The 15,300-nt window shown below is 40.5% G+C and overlaps 1 protein-coding gene across 1 annotated transcript; it reads right to left on the reverse strand.

Moving 5' to 3' along the window:
• Positions 1-304: 304 nt before the first annotated feature.
• On the reverse strand, positions 305-14,319 carry LOC140933359 (uncharacterized). Its single transcript, XM_073382900.1, has 3 exons — positions 12,983-14,319; positions 12,172-12,501; positions 305-1,778 (listed from the first exon to the last, which is right to left on the reverse strand). The coding sequence occupies exons 1-3, from the start codon at positions 13,830-13,832 to the stop codon at positions 1,522-1,524; spliced, it is 1,437 nt and encodes a 478-aa protein (XP_073239001.1). The 5' UTR covers positions 13,833-14,319; the 3' UTR covers positions 305-1,521.
• Positions 14,320-15,300: the final 981 nt, after the last annotated feature.

A 15,300-nucleotide genomic window follows, 5' to 3' on the forward strand; every position in this document is an offset into this window, starting at 1 on the left:
TACCACTGCCGGCTTGTCTGCCATTATCTGTAATCAGGAGCGGGTGTTATCTGATACAAAAAAACTTTTACAATTTTGGGGGGATCACTTCATTTTTTAAGAGAACAGAAGGTGGGGGGAGGGGGTAGTCATTCGTAATTAGGAGCTCAGAATGGGGATCATGGAAAATTTTGCAAGGGTTCAGAGGGGAGACCAGTCAAATTTGCTTTGACAATGCTCAAACGCTTGAAAAAAGGTAGTGGTCTCGTCTCAGAATATTGGACTTGGTCTTTAACTCAACATGCTTAGCTTTTTAATCCGACTTACGCACTACATACGTATTTCGTCCTCGTGTTCTACCACATCCCATAATAATTAATACGGTATTACATCCCATAACAATCTCGCACAGGTAGAACGACTTCCGGTACACTACAGAAAACGAAAGTGGCAGTTAGCCTGCTGATATATGAATCAGTATTGTTCAAAAGAAAACATACTTTATCCTGGTTATTGTGATTTGTACATAACTTATACTAAATAGTATTCAGCATCTTCATCTGTCTCATCTTGAGTCCCATCATCCAATCCAATCTCTTCATTAGCATCTAGAGCCTTATCATCCGATTCTTTGCGGCAAGTCGACTTTGAATTTTGTGCCCTAAAAAAGGCCGCCACTAGCCTGAATTTCAGACCATTACTTCGAGTCATTTTTACTCTCTCAGTTGCTGAGAGGAGAAAACGACTCGAAGTAATCGTCTGAAATGAAGGCTAGACCGCCACTTGCTCTAGATTTTTGCAAGAGTCCTGCTAAAAACACCTTTTTCTAACAGCCACAGCAAAGGGTCTAGATGTCAACGCCTTTTTAGCTTCTTAGCGAAGTCAGCATTGATGCTGTCTACAAGTGTGATCTTATTATTCTCTTCGATTGAACAGAAAATTAATGCCTCGAAAAGTCCAGGCAGCGGTAATGAGTTGTTGAGCAGTGAAAGGATCGCAGGGAATAAGATACCGTGTCAGGACGAAGAGAATAACGTAGATGATCTCGTCATTGCTAATCTCGACGAACAGTCAATTGTTCAAACGCCATTTTTAACTTTTGTACCAGATGAGCAAATAGCTGAAGTTACAGTACAAGCACGCACTAAATGAAAAATAAAACAAAAAAAAAACGCCACAAGAAGAGAAAAAACGCGCAAAAAAAAAACGAAAAAAATAATTACACTAAAAATCAAAAAGTAAAAGGGAACAGGAAAAGTGGCCGATCTTAGCCCTTCCAGAGGGCAAAATACCCGCTAAAAATGCCCTAAATGGGACTTGGTGGACTGCTAGGTACAGTTAGAATACTTACAACTAATCCTCTTAGTTTTGACCTAGTAAACTATTTCAACATTGTGCATTTGCATTTTGATTTTGCTTTCAATGAAAAGCCTGTGTAATGTTCTATTGTTTCCGTGAGCCAATTGCAGAACGGACCGAAACTCGTCTAGTATAGGAGGTATATTATAGAAGGGTCACGAACAGGTTTAATCGACTCAACATTTAACTATGTTTCCTAGGGCAGTTATTTAACAGTTTATTTAAGTATCCATGCTGGATTAATCGAAACAGGGCAGCTATAACGCCAAAGACAAAAGACACCCACGCCAGAGTTGCGTCAAACGTGATTCTTCCAGCCTTAAATCCACATCGCCTCTTTTCAGCGTAGGAGACGAACAAAGAGATGTTGTTGCGATCTTTAAACGGATGGCCTTCATTCCAGTCATCAGAGGTGGAGCAGTTGACTTTCTCGTAGATTTCTTTATGCAAAGATGATAAAAAGAGCAAATGTTACACGTCAAGAAAACAGTAACGAGAACTGACACAGATCTTAAGATACACAAGTATTTATTGGATGATTGTCTTTGTGTCTGATCCTGAGTTTCCCAAAACGACTTTGGATGTGAATTACACTTTTTTTTTTAATTTTTGCTATGCCAAAATACCCGAAATTGAACTTTAGCCTCACTTGTCTATATCATCGCACTCTTGCTACCTTAGCTTCTACTTGGGAACTCAGCGAAGAAACCAGCGAAGTTATTATTGGAATATTACATAGATAAAAAGCACACCGAAGAGTTTACTATAACGGCGCAGAAATTTTCTAGTGAAACATAAAAGGACAACCGATTATAAAACTTCTGCAAATTTAGAATATAAATTAGAAATAAAATATTAATAAGATATGGTCATTTCCGAGTTTCAAAATCTCTGACTTTCAGAACGAGGCTAAGAACAAGACCCTTCTTGTAAAAATTGATGACGCCGAGTATTTAAGTGAAGCTACAACTCAGTCAAATCTGAAGATCGCACTATCCGTGAAAAATTCAACATCCTGCAAACACTGAGCCTGCTGCCTGCGTAAAATAGTAGAGCATTGGGAGGAAGGGAAAAGGGGAGATTTTCTCCCTCTCCCCATCTCCCTTCCTTTTTTGCGCCTCCCACGCAGGCTTAGCCTGCAACTGCAGGCACACATGTCCGAATTTCGGGGAAACTTTTTGCGGAAAAGCCGCTATCCAGCTAGAAAAAGGTACTTTTCCTCGCTGGATGGCGACTCTACCGCCAAAATGTCGGTCCCCACTTCGCAAAAGTGAACCTGCTCGCAGGCACGCAAGTTATGCACATATGGCCGACCCAGCTTCCAATCATGGCAGGAAATCATCACATTCACGGACAAAGAAACTACACGCATGTAGTTATTCTGATCCAGGCATTTCGAAGAAAACCAAAGAAACAAAATCTTTATAGTAGCCGTAATAAAAAGCGTTGCTGCAAGAAAATTCCACGAAAATAATTACTTTACAACTGCACCCGAGATCGAATCCGATCAGAAACACCAAATAATAGCGCTGCCAACAGATTCTACAAATAGTTGACGTCACATTAGACCCCCCCGGGTGGGGGGGTACTTAAGGAATTTCTGGGTGGAGATGTGCCGCTGAGACCCTGAAACCCTTAACCTATACTAGAGCTTGTTCAGCTAAATTTTGCTACCCTATACTAGAGTAAATTCCCCAAATCCCCCCTATCCTAGAGTAGCAGTTTCCCTGGTCTAGAACCAACTGTTCAGTTTCCTGAAAAATAATACCCTATTCTAGACCCAAACGCTCTGGTTTATATACCCTATCCAAGAGTAAACTGCTTGAAAACCATACCCTTCACAGCGGCACATACCTATATAGCCCACATATGGTAGTACCCCCCCCCCACCCCCCGAGACCCCCTCGCATGACTCAGTCTTCGCTTCTCACTCAAAGGATTTGTATGCGCTTTTGCTGAGTGTTGAGTCAAAACAATGTTTTCTTCGCGTATTTTTATCGGGAAATGGTTAACAGCAAACGTTGCAGCTGGGAAGAATGTAAGAGGGACTCAAGGATCCCTGAAAAAGTTGTCTGAGTCGCTAAATAAATGCCAGAAATCCAGAAAGAAAGCGAAGTGACTAGGCAGCCGGGAAATGTTTTTAAAGGTGCAGATTCAGGGCAATCCGAAATTTCATCCATTTTCACGAATTCGATTTTCACGAATTCGTCGATTTAGTTCTTCTAAAAACATATAAAGTTTCTTTAGGAATCTCCAGCGATTTCAAACATTGCCTCGGGTTTGAAGTAGACCTTTGAATAAAGAGTAATCTCAATGTCTTTCATTGGCGTGACGCACTGAGTCAGTCATCAAAGACACGTACGATAGCTAGGATATCCAGAAACATTTTCATCGAAACCTCCGCCGAGCATTTGATGTTTGTTCGCAAATGCCAAGCAATTCTAATAACGATTTGGCCTCGTAGTGAACGAATTCTACGAGCTTGAGCATATTCGAATCTCGAATCGCGGGGACGGTTTCCAGAATACTAGCCCTGAACAGCCCGGTACTCTGAATAACTACGACTACGACGGCTTTCTACTTCCGTACAGAAATCGAAATTTCCAAACAAATATCAAATTTTCTTAAAAGAATTCGATGAAATTTCTTGAAAGTTGAACGTGAATATCAGACTGCCGGATGATCTAGTTAACTGAAAACATTTACCGGCTGCAATAAGGTATCGAGATACCAACGACCAGAGAGAGAGAGAGAAACAAAGAAATGACCTGCCAACTTGGGACAAAAAATCGCACTAGCTCAGTCAAAATTAAGAATCCTCCAGAGCATAGCTAGAAAGAAAATGGTTTAGGCAAGTAGCACTATAAAATGAGCTAAAATTCCTAAGAGCCTACTGACGCTTTTTTTTTTCATGTGACAGGCGTCCCTTTTCTTCTCCCCCAACTCTTACTTTTCGGCCCATCCATATGTAGAAGGCCTAAATGTAATAAACAACCCTAAATGTAATAAAGTCCTAAATGAAACAACATTTTGTCCTAAATGTAATAAAGTCCTAAATGCAATAACATTTTGTCCTAAATGTAATAAACTCTTAAGTTGCAAATTACAGAAATTACTCAAATAAGCGCCGCCCTCAAAAAAGCGCCGCATTTTTGGAGAAAAAATAAACTTCTTGTGAAGGGACAAAACAAAAAAAACTTGTAAGCCTTAAAAAGTTTTTCATACTTCATTTCTGTTAAAGATCGAAATTTACTGCAAAAACCGATGAGAAGATCCTGTTACTTGTCAACGATGGATCTCTATAAAGGAGATCTAATCATGCAGCTAAAATATTAAGAACAAAAAACGAGAAGTCTAAGGGCCTGTTTACATGGAGGTAGGAGAACCCAGGTAGATGACGTAACCCGCTTTGGTGGGTAACTAAAGTCCACATAATCTCTCATTTTAATTTGATCACGTTTACATGATAGGTGGGGTAACCCGCTGCATGTTACCTCAGCTATCTGGGGTCCCCCACCTCCAAGTAAACTGGCCCTAAAGACTACTGCACAGCTGATAAAAACTTCTATAAATAACTAAGATAGTACGCGAGCTCTCTGCTTGGCCGAGAGTAGCCTGTGAACAGGAAACAGAGAGCCTGTTCACAGGCTAGGCCGAGAGATGTGTTTGCATGAGAGTTTGTAAACATCTGTGGAGTCAAGATGTTTTGCTCTTCGAATTTTAAAATGTTTTTGAGTTGACAACTCGACAAATTTACTTTATTTACCCATTCCTTCGTCGGATGAAACTTGGAAAATCTTTACAAACGTGCTGTGCCAATTTTTTTTCGCTTAGCTGACGTTTTAAACGAGAAAAAACCTTTTTTGGAAAGCATCTTTATTACAAAACGAGTGTTTATATCAGGCTATGCAAACACATTTACAGGAAAAAAGTTTTCCAGTTGCTTAAATATTGCTTTATTAGAAAAATACTGTTACTTTGCCGTTCACAAGCAATTTATTTGTAAACGTTAAGTTTCACAGTGCATAAGGAAATGTACCGAATTTACGCGAATTAGCGCCACGGCGCTTATTAACTTTTTTCTCCAAAATGCGGTGCTTATTTGAGAGCGGTGCTTAATAGCGGAGTTCCACGCGCGGCGCGAATCCGCATAGCTAAGTTAATCTACCCATCCCAGAAAATTTGGTAATCACGTGACCGGACACCGAACGAACAAACGACCGTCCGTCCGCACCACAGGGAAACCAATGTTTACTCTTACACTTTCTAGCCAGTTTGGGAGCCCAGGAGAAAACTAATTGCACATCAATGTTGTGATCAACCGTTACGTACTCTTTGTGAACAGCATATGGAAACATTTATTTAAAAGCATCGCACTTCTAGGAAACCTTCGAGGTCCATTAAAATATTGTTTAAAACCACGGTTTAAATAAAACTCGTGCTTATGTAAAACTTGGCTATTTTACAAGGAAGTGCACTGTCGTTCGGAAAGTGTTTGACAGTTACATGAGAAAGCAAATTATTTTACAACTAAAAAGCGTTAATAATTGCTTTTAAAGTAGAAATGCTGCGCTGATAACAAGTTTCTAGAATATTCAGGTGTACATGCAATCGGATACTTCGAGTCACGCTGTATTTTGGCAAGTCCGTACACCATGAACCGTTCAAAAAGATTTATATGTTTTTCTTTGATTACTGAACTGTCTTTTCTACACTAATTCAATTCATCCATGAGCTCGCTCCTGGGGGCCTTTGATTACAAATACAGGCCGGGAAGACCTTTTCTTACCATGGTCACGCGTTGGTCACGCTCTACGTCCAATTTTTTTGCTCTGGTTGGTCAAAATTTGACAGGTGAGTTCATGCGGAAAATTTATGCGGCATCTTGAAAGTTGTTTTATACTTTGACAGCTTGCGCTGAAGCTTACAGAGTTTTGTGTCAACTTGTGATGTTTTTAACTGTATTTTTCCACTGGATGTACAAGATGAAATACAGCTGCTATCAAGAGTCTTCTGTTATTCATGGCTGGTTTGTTTATTGGGTTTTTGGTTGAGAAATGCGTCGCTTGTCAAAATTCGGTAATCCGGTTTTCGGATGGCATCGTTTCCGTTTTGGATCTTGTTTACTGTGGGTAATGTCGACCGAGATATCGGTCGACATAGCGGTCGATATAGCGGTCGACAGTCGGTCGACAGTCGGTCGACAGTCGGTCGATAGTCGGTCGACAGTCGGTCGATAGTCGGTCGATAGTCGGTCGATAGTCGGTCGATAGTCGGTCGATGGTCGGTCGATAGTTGGTCGATAGTCGGTCGATAGTCGGTCGATAGTCGGTCGATAGTGAGATAGACTATCGGCCGAGTATCGGTCGATATTTCGACGACGCACCTCGACTTGCTATCGGTCATATGTCGGTGATATATCGGTCAACTGTCGGTGATATATCAGTCAACTGTCGGTGGTATATCGGTGAACTGTCGGTGGTATATCAGTCAACTGTCGGTGGTATATCGGTGAACTGTCGGTGGTATATCGGTCAACTGTCGGTGGTATATCGGTTAACTGTCGTTCGAATATCAGTCGTGTGTTAATTTATCAGGTGAGTCCAATGGCTTTTTTTTTTAAGCAAAGACGTCATTAATTACTGTTCATGACATGCTTTAAGAGCGAGGAATACACATCTTTTATTATCGGGCTTTGACCTGCTTCATCACGCCAAGTTCTCGCTTGTGCAGAGACCACAAATTAAACTTATATATTTCTGTATTGAAGACGGGAACATTCCTTTGTTTAACGATCAGTTATTGATAAAACGCGCTGATAATGTGCCGAGGAAGGTGACAAAAATATCCAGCAGACTGAACACATTCATTTATTGTGGGATACGCTACGTTCTCATTACATTATCCTGTCCTTTTGCTCTGTCCTTTCGCTTTATATTTATATTTTGTTCAAAATAGAGACGACCATGCGTATACAGAAATTAATATTGAATGGTAAGTCACTTTTGGTCATCCACGGAAAGGAAAACAGTATGCGCCGCGTTAACAGTAATATTATCTTAACTTGTTAAGGAAAAACAAGTTTAAAAAAATGAACTGTAAATACATTTTTTCATCAATGTAGTTCTGAGTCGGTTGAAAAATTCTCGGCATAGGAAAAATCAGCCAGATATAGGCCTTACACGGTGGGAATAAATCACATAACAAGAAGCTGAAGGCCTATCATTCTCACTTAGCGGACTTTTTCATGATTCAATTCTAGCCGGCTACGCGTAGCGAGACTCCCGCCCCTGAAAAAAAAAACGAGGGGAGTAAACGTCTGCGAAAAGGTGGTGGGCATCGATACAGATAGGCTAAATCCCGTTCACATGAATTAAAAGAAAAGGCTAGATAAATGACTAATAGCTATTATTCCGGAATTTTGGCTAAGTACATTGAAGTTTGAAATTAAAAAAGCAGAAACACAATTTAAAAAAACAGTTAGGTCCAAGCTAGAAAATGCTTTCTAATTCCTTGTTTTCCAAGCTAAAAAAATGTAGGAAATGCTAAGTGTCGACCGACCATCGACGGAGTGTCGACCAATTACTGACCGATACATCGGTCAAGTATCGACCAACTATCGACCAACTATCGGCGAAGTGTCGGCGAAATGTCGGTGTAATGTCGGCAAAGTGTCGGCGAAAAGTCGGCGAAGTGTCGGTGAACGAAAAGCTATATCGGCCGAGACACGTCTGGAACGACTATCGACCGTGTCTCGACCGAGTGTCGACCCACTATCGACCGACTATCGACCGACTATCGACCGGCTATCGACCGCTATATCGACCGACTGTCGACCGAGCGTCGACCGAGTATCGACCGAGTGTCGACCGACTATCGACCGAGTGTCGACCGACTATCGACCGAGTGTCGACCGCTATATCGACCGCTATATCGACCGATATCTCGGTCGACATTACCCACAGTAAACAAGATCCTCCGTTTTTCACCTTGCTTAATGCGTAAGAGGGTTTAAAAGTCTCAAGCAACTGTGGTCTTCCTTGATAGCTTTCAGGAACTGAATCTAGATTGGTAAGCTTGAGTAATTATTGTATTTGATGTTTATTTTTGTTATATCTAATTTCATGAAGTCGAGCACTGTTTTGTGCGGCAAGTTTATGCACGTTTGTAATGTATCGGTCAAATCGAAGCTTCAACATGCCCCCCCCCGGGCAACCCCCCGGGCATTTGACTTTTTTGAAAAGTATTGTTCAAATTCCCCCCTACCCGGGCCAAAATGCCGTTCAAATGCCCCACACTAGGGTCCATTCAGGTGATCAAATGCCCCCACCCCGGGGACATTTCACAGACACAAAAATGACAGAAGGACGGCGGAAACGCCTTCAGTTGTCGAACAAAATCTTTATGAATATAACAAAAACTGAGAAACACTGTTAGCGTATTTACTACGAACAAAAGTCTCGTGCAAAGCGGCGGAAATTGCTGCTACAAGGTCACTGAATGCTCAGCTTCTCTTCGTCATGCAACATACAAAGCGTTCTATAAAAAAAGATCCCACCTATTGAGATTACTACATCATGACCATTTCACTGACATGCATCATCGCTCACCTTATTAATTAACAGTAGTCAAAGTAGTTGACCTGAGCTTTTTATTTTATTTTATGTTGTTGTATTGAATCGCCGGTGTAGGTATTGTATTTCATTGTAAACACAACAATAAAATACTTTCACACATTCAAAGCCTGAATCCAATATTAAAATTTTTAAAATTTAAATACTTCAAATACGGCACAAAGCTTGTTTAAGCCCTTTCCTTGTAACCAATTGGCCACAAAGGCACAATCTTTTCCACGAAAATCCTCTAACACCGCGTCCGCCATGATAGCTCGCCACGCCAAAGATTTTACATAAAAACGAGGGTGCAGTTCAAATTCCCCACCCCTAAGGCATGGGTATCAAATTCCCCACCCCCTGGAAGACTCTGATAATCAAATTCCCTCCTCCCCGGGACGGCAAAGGTGTCAAATGCCCGGGGTATGCCCGGGGGGGGGGGGCATGTTGAAGCTTCGATTTGACCGATACATAAGATTGAGTCAATGATCTGACCTAGTCTCAGGTTGGATATAAGCTTACAGAACTTCAAAAGGCCTTCAGATATATTTTCTTACCGCAAATCGAAAGAAAACGTTTCGAAGAATATTTAGTTATAAATTTGGCTGTAGAAAGAAGAATTTGAGCGATTTTCTTGCTTCGAGGAGTTCATCTTTGAAAAAAGCAAACACCGGGAGGCCGGCTTAAGTAAAATATAATTAACTTAGCTTTAAGCTGTAAGCTAGCTCTTTAAGAGTCAGGTTTTTAGAGACACTTTAATACCTGTCTTCTTGAATGAAAAATGTTGTCTCTGTAAATATTTCACGGAATTATATTTCTTTTATTGATTGTTAGCAGTCTCTCTTGCAATTTTAATCGCTTGTACGTGCCGTTTATTTTCATCGTTCATGAACATCGCTTGCAGGAGTACTCAAAAATGTTTTAGGCGATAAAAATATGCCTATATCTACCGTTTGAATACTAAAATACGTTCAACAATGCTATGTTTAAATTGTTTTGAACTATATTCTCGTTGGGTGCCACTGAAATGTCGCGCGTACCAAACGCTTTATAAGATTACACATCCTTATAACTGAAACCATTAAATAACAAAAAATACTAATAATAAATTCGTTATTATGTTGAAGCGTAACTCTATTAAAGTTCAATCAAACACTCGACCCCACTGAGAGCTCGCACTAGAAACGAGAACCAGCTGGCCGTATGGGTGCCGTTTTGGAAATTTTTTGAACGGTTTCGCTAAAAGCCCACGATTGATCGTCCTGAATATTGACTAAGTACAATTTGTCTTGAAAAATTGTGAAATACCGCATTCTGTCCGAGGTCTATATGATAAATAGTACTGTTTCACCTCAGATGTGTCGTATAAAAAGTATAAAAGGTTGGTTTACACACCCCCAGATTTGCTGGCAAGAATTTGTAAAGTAAACCTGTCGAACGCAAAAAAAAATTCGGCCTGATTTGTTTTCCAAGAATTTGTTTTCCAGGACTAATCTAATGTGATCGCGAGCCATTGTGGCTCTTGAATGTGATCGAAGATGTTTGCTATTTTTTGGGTGTACATATAAGGCTGGGAACTCGATGTAAGATGTTTCACTCTAAAATAACTTAGCCTTCCCTCAAAAGTCACATGAATGTGCCCTTAAGTTAACCGATTTGTGGATTATGGGAGCTTCGCTTTTAGCCCTGGCTAAATCTATATATTACCAAAGTAATACCGCTTAGTACCGTATTTACACGAATAAGCCCCGCGGCGCTAATTAACCCCCTCCTCTCCCCAAATGCGGCGCTTATTTGAGGACGGCACTTATTCGAGTAATTACTGTAATTGGCAACTTAAGAGTTTATTACATTTAGAGCAAATTGTTATTACATTTAGGACTTTATTACATTTAGGACAAAATGATATTATAACATAGCGCGCGTGCTCGCCCTATTTAAGTCCTATTGAGCCGCTATGAACAAAATCTTTATTTACGCACGCCCGTGCGTAAATAAGATGACGTGAGCATTTTTTTTTACCTGGCTGCAAAGTTGTCGACTTTTAAGCTGCAGTGCACTTTTCCTTCTCTTTAAAATACGGAAGAAACCAGCAAAGAACTGCCCAATTTTTCTATCGGCATTGACCTTTTAGGTCCTGATCCAACAAGCAGCAAAAATAAAGCCGAATTTAAAAAAAACTCGCAAGTCGCGCGTTTCGCAAATTTGTCGAAGACCAGCTGCAGCAAATTTTGGCCGAAAGACATTCACTGGGAACAGAACAGACACCCACTGGTCATCAACAACATTTAAAGGCAAAATTTCCGTTTTTATTGTTTTTTTTAAATTTGTTATGTACTTTGTTATCTCCGGACAATCCGACTGAAGCAGGAAAATTTCTCTCGCAATAACAACACAAATTACACAAGAAGACATAAATTTTCTACTCACAAAAACAACTGCTGCCAGGTCTTCTCAAGAAGCCGTAATGACCAGCCAATGTTCGTAAATGAATATAAGTTTAAAGAAGGATGACAGTCGTCTTCGCTAAAAACATGTTTTCTGGATTTCGCCGAGCAAAACGTAAACATCTTTTCAGCAAATCCAAACCATACTCCACGACTTCTTACGAACATGTTAGTATTTTAACTTTAGGTGAACTCTAAGACTCTTTTACCTTTGTTTCTGCTTAGTTTCCATTGATCGTTAACGAATAAAGAGGCAAATTTTCTTTCTCACTTTTACAGAAAGAATATTTTCATTCAAACTAGACGATTGTGGCGTGTTTGTAATCAGCCAATAGAACTGTTTGTTATTTTGTAGCATGTTACGAGAATTTTGCAGTTAATCAAAAAGCAAGCATTTTTGTCAGCTATGTTATAAAAGAATTTGCTCATGCTTATAGCTGTGCGTATATCGAGTTATGGATGCACTTGGGAAGTTTGGAGAGCATTCAAGAAGCTAGAGTTGCACTCGGCTATCGCCTCGTGCAACTCTTACGCATCTTTCGTGCTCTCCAAACTTCCCGCGTGCATCCATAACTCGATATACGCACGCTAAGCATGAACGGCAAATTCTTAATTACATTTAGGACTTTATTACATTTAGGGTCGTTTATTACATTTAGGCCTTCTACAACTTTAACCCGACTCGAACTCAAAGTCGAATCCAAACTCGATATTCCGGGATTCCCAACAGAGGCACGGGGCAACTCGGAAATAGCCTATTATATGTATCTTACCAGCACAGTTGCCTGATATCCCTGCAGCAATGACACAAGGGAATATAAACAGATAAAGGTAAAAAGGCAAGAGAAGAGCATACGAAGCCACACTCATGGGGATACCCTCATACTCTTCATACTCCATTAGCTCTATCTCAAGAGAAAACTCTATCATCAACAAAATACAGCCTGCTCCATGACTGATCCAGTGCAGCAAAAACCAAACACTGAAGGCTGACGCTGTTCTGGAAACTACTGTGCAGAGGTCTTCATGAATTCTAATGACGTCATCAAGGGTTCTATTTTGGACACCCCGTATGAGCCTGAGAGTATCTTGTGCGAATGTACCTGAAGGTCAATCAATCAAAACTGACAAGGTTAAGGGCCAGAAGACGTCCGCATGTCAGCTAATTGTCTATAGCGGTCAGTTAGTTAGTCAGCCACCATGTACTGGATGAAGCCGCATAACTCGAACTCTGATAGCTCAAATCAGTTTTTTTATTTCTCTTGAAGGTTTGAGTTGTGGGGAGTTAATTAGCAATTATTGGGTGATATGTTCTGAAGAATTTTGCAGACGGAGGACTTTGCTATTCGCCGAGGCTGATAGCATATATATATAAAGTTCCTGCCTTAATTTGTCTGTTATTCGGCAAATTCAATCGATATAACTTGATATTAGCCGGGCTAGCTGGGTTTGCCGAAACATAGGCATCTCTCTCAAAGGGATATACTTTGGATCAATCCGGTTTCCATTATCACCAAGAAAGCAGATAAGAATTGGGAATAAACAATCTACTGTTTTTCAAAAAGATTGAATAGGTTAACTTACCGAGTACCATGCAAACAGAGGCAAAGATGTGACAAATGTTTAGGGAGATAAAATGTAAGAAGAACTGTGTAGAGTCTTCGGAAGCAATAGCCTCGCAAAGCCGTGGAGCGTTAGGCCCAGGTGAAAGCCAAATTTTACATGTTGAGTTTTTGAAGTTATGTGACACATGTGCAGTCACCATTCCTCTACCAAATCTCCCGCGTACAGAATGTAAACCCGCCTTTCTGCTAACAGTAGCTTTACTAATATTCGTCCAATTGATGACAGATGTCTTTTCCGTAAGGGATGTAAAGATCATTGAGGTTGTTAACAACACGATCATAATGAGGAATGCCAGAAATAGCCTGAATAAGTTGACTTGAGCGATTTCTTTTATCATAAATTCAGACGGACACATCAAAGCCGACTTTTGGCGCTTGCCTACCATACAACAACCAATAAACGCCAAACACGACAAGATAGAAGCCATAGCCAATATGGCATTGGAAATGTAGGCAACTTGATATGCGTGGTAAAGTGGTCGTTTTTCCGGATGCATTTTGCGTAAAGGGCACGATTGTAATGGATCACAGCATGCCTTGAAAAATATATAGTAAGCGCAAAACATGACAAGCAAAGTGTAGGTGATGTATTTCCATACTCGATATCCCCTCATACCGAGCGACCAATAGGAAATTTTTAAAGCAAACAGCGCAGGCATAATCCACCTCTTTAACTGTTGTGGCTCCCTTCCAACCCGGAACTTTTCGTACGGCGCTGCTGGTGGTGTGGGAGGAAGAAGCGGTTCTGTTTCCCTATCAGCCGGTTCATTATAAATTTCAATTTCTCTACCAAGGCCTTCTTGTTCCATCTTGATCCTTTACTCGTCAAATGCGCTGATTCTTCTGTGTGGAACGATACTGAGGTGATTCTTAAATTAGCTGGAATCAAATCATATGATTTTTGCATGTGACAACATGTCACATGCAAAAAAGCCCGGAACCCGGAACTTTTCGTACGGCGCTGCTGGTGGTGTGGGAGGAAGAAGCGGTTCTGTTTCCCTATCAGCCGGTTCATTATAAATTTCAATTTCTCTACCAAGGCCTTCTTGTTCCATCTTGATCCTTTACTCGTCAAATGCGCTGATTCTTCTGTGTGGAACGACACTGAGGTGATTCTTGAATTAGCTGGAATCAAATCATGTGATTTTTGCATGTGACAAAATGTCATATGCAAAAAAGCCCGGTCTGAATAGGGTTAAAATGATAGGCTAGGGGGAGGCTCAGCGAGGAATAACCGAGTCTGGTAAGCTAAGGAGACTATGATGGAGATTACTAGACGACCCCAAGAGCCATAATGTCCCATTATGTTGACGACCCTCTCTAACCAATGTTTCCCCTGTTTGAGTTCTGCTTTCCTTCTCTTTTTCATTCTCCTTTTTTTTACTCGCTCCGTTGACCCACTCGCGCCTTTTTAAAGGCCCGTGCAAACGGATGCATTTTTTTTGTTGTTGGACGTTACATGTTACGTCCGTTTTCACACCCTGTTGTATGTTGTTGGATGTTGTTGCATGTTGTTGCTCAAAGTTTGAAACTGGTCAAACTTTTAAGCCAACAACTCCCAACATTTCTTTAATCTGTTCTGATTTGTTCCGTAATCGCCGAAGCGTAGCGCAACAATGTTGGATCCGTTTGCACAGCTCTTCTAACATTGTAGGGGCCACGCACGCTCATTACGCATGGTTTACAAAGACTTATGGGTTGTATCCTTCTCACAATGCACTGTAGGTGCCAACACTGTTGGGAGTTGTTGCCGCACCACTGCCAACACGCACACAACAATTCTCAACATTGTTGGCGCAACAATGTTGGGAGTTGTTGCGTCCGTTTGCACGCAGCCTAATACCTTAATTAGGACCGCGGATAAGAACGAATCTGAAAGTGAAAGGGCATCTGGCTAAGGTTAGCAGTGCTAATCGAGTACTTAAATGTAATAGGCTTAAGCCCGTTCCTGTAGGGGGCTTTATAGGTATCCTTCTCCGCAAAACTACCCGGGGAGTCTCCCAAGGTATTACATTGTTCTCTCGAGTGTCTTTTTTTTTCCAAAAAGTGGGGGCATTTAAATGATAATGAATTAATGATAATGATAATGAATTTGTATAGCGCTAAAACTATAGAAGAATATTCAAAAGCGCTTTACATTAAGTTAAAATTAACGAATAAATAATGAATAAAAAAATTAAAAATCCCTGAAAGCTATTATAATAACAATGATATGTTATGCTATTGTAAAATCTAAAAAATATTAAATTCGAATATTCCAAACTAAATTAAAATTAA

This window comes from Porites lutea, chromosome 4, assembly GCF_958299795.1.
Source record: "Porites lutea chromosome 4, jaPorLute2.1, whole genome shotgun sequence".
Lineage (NCBI taxonomy): Eukaryota > Metazoa > Cnidaria > Anthozoa > Scleractinia > Poritidae > Porites > Porites lutea.

Bases quoted from the DNA above. Each gene is read 5' to 3' on its own strand.
- LOC140933359 (XM_073382900.1), bottom strand. From the start codon at position 13,832: ATGGAACAAGAAGGCCTTGGTAGAGAAATTGAAATTTATAATGAACCG. The intron at 12,502-12,982 runs GTAAGTTAACCT...ATTGACCTTCAG, and splicing joins CTCTGTTTGCATGGTACTCG to GTACATTCGCACAAGATACT. The intron at 1,779-12,171 runs GTAAGATACATA...CTTTGCATAAAG, and splicing joins GATATCAGGCAACTGTGCTG to AAATCTACGAGAAAGTCAAC.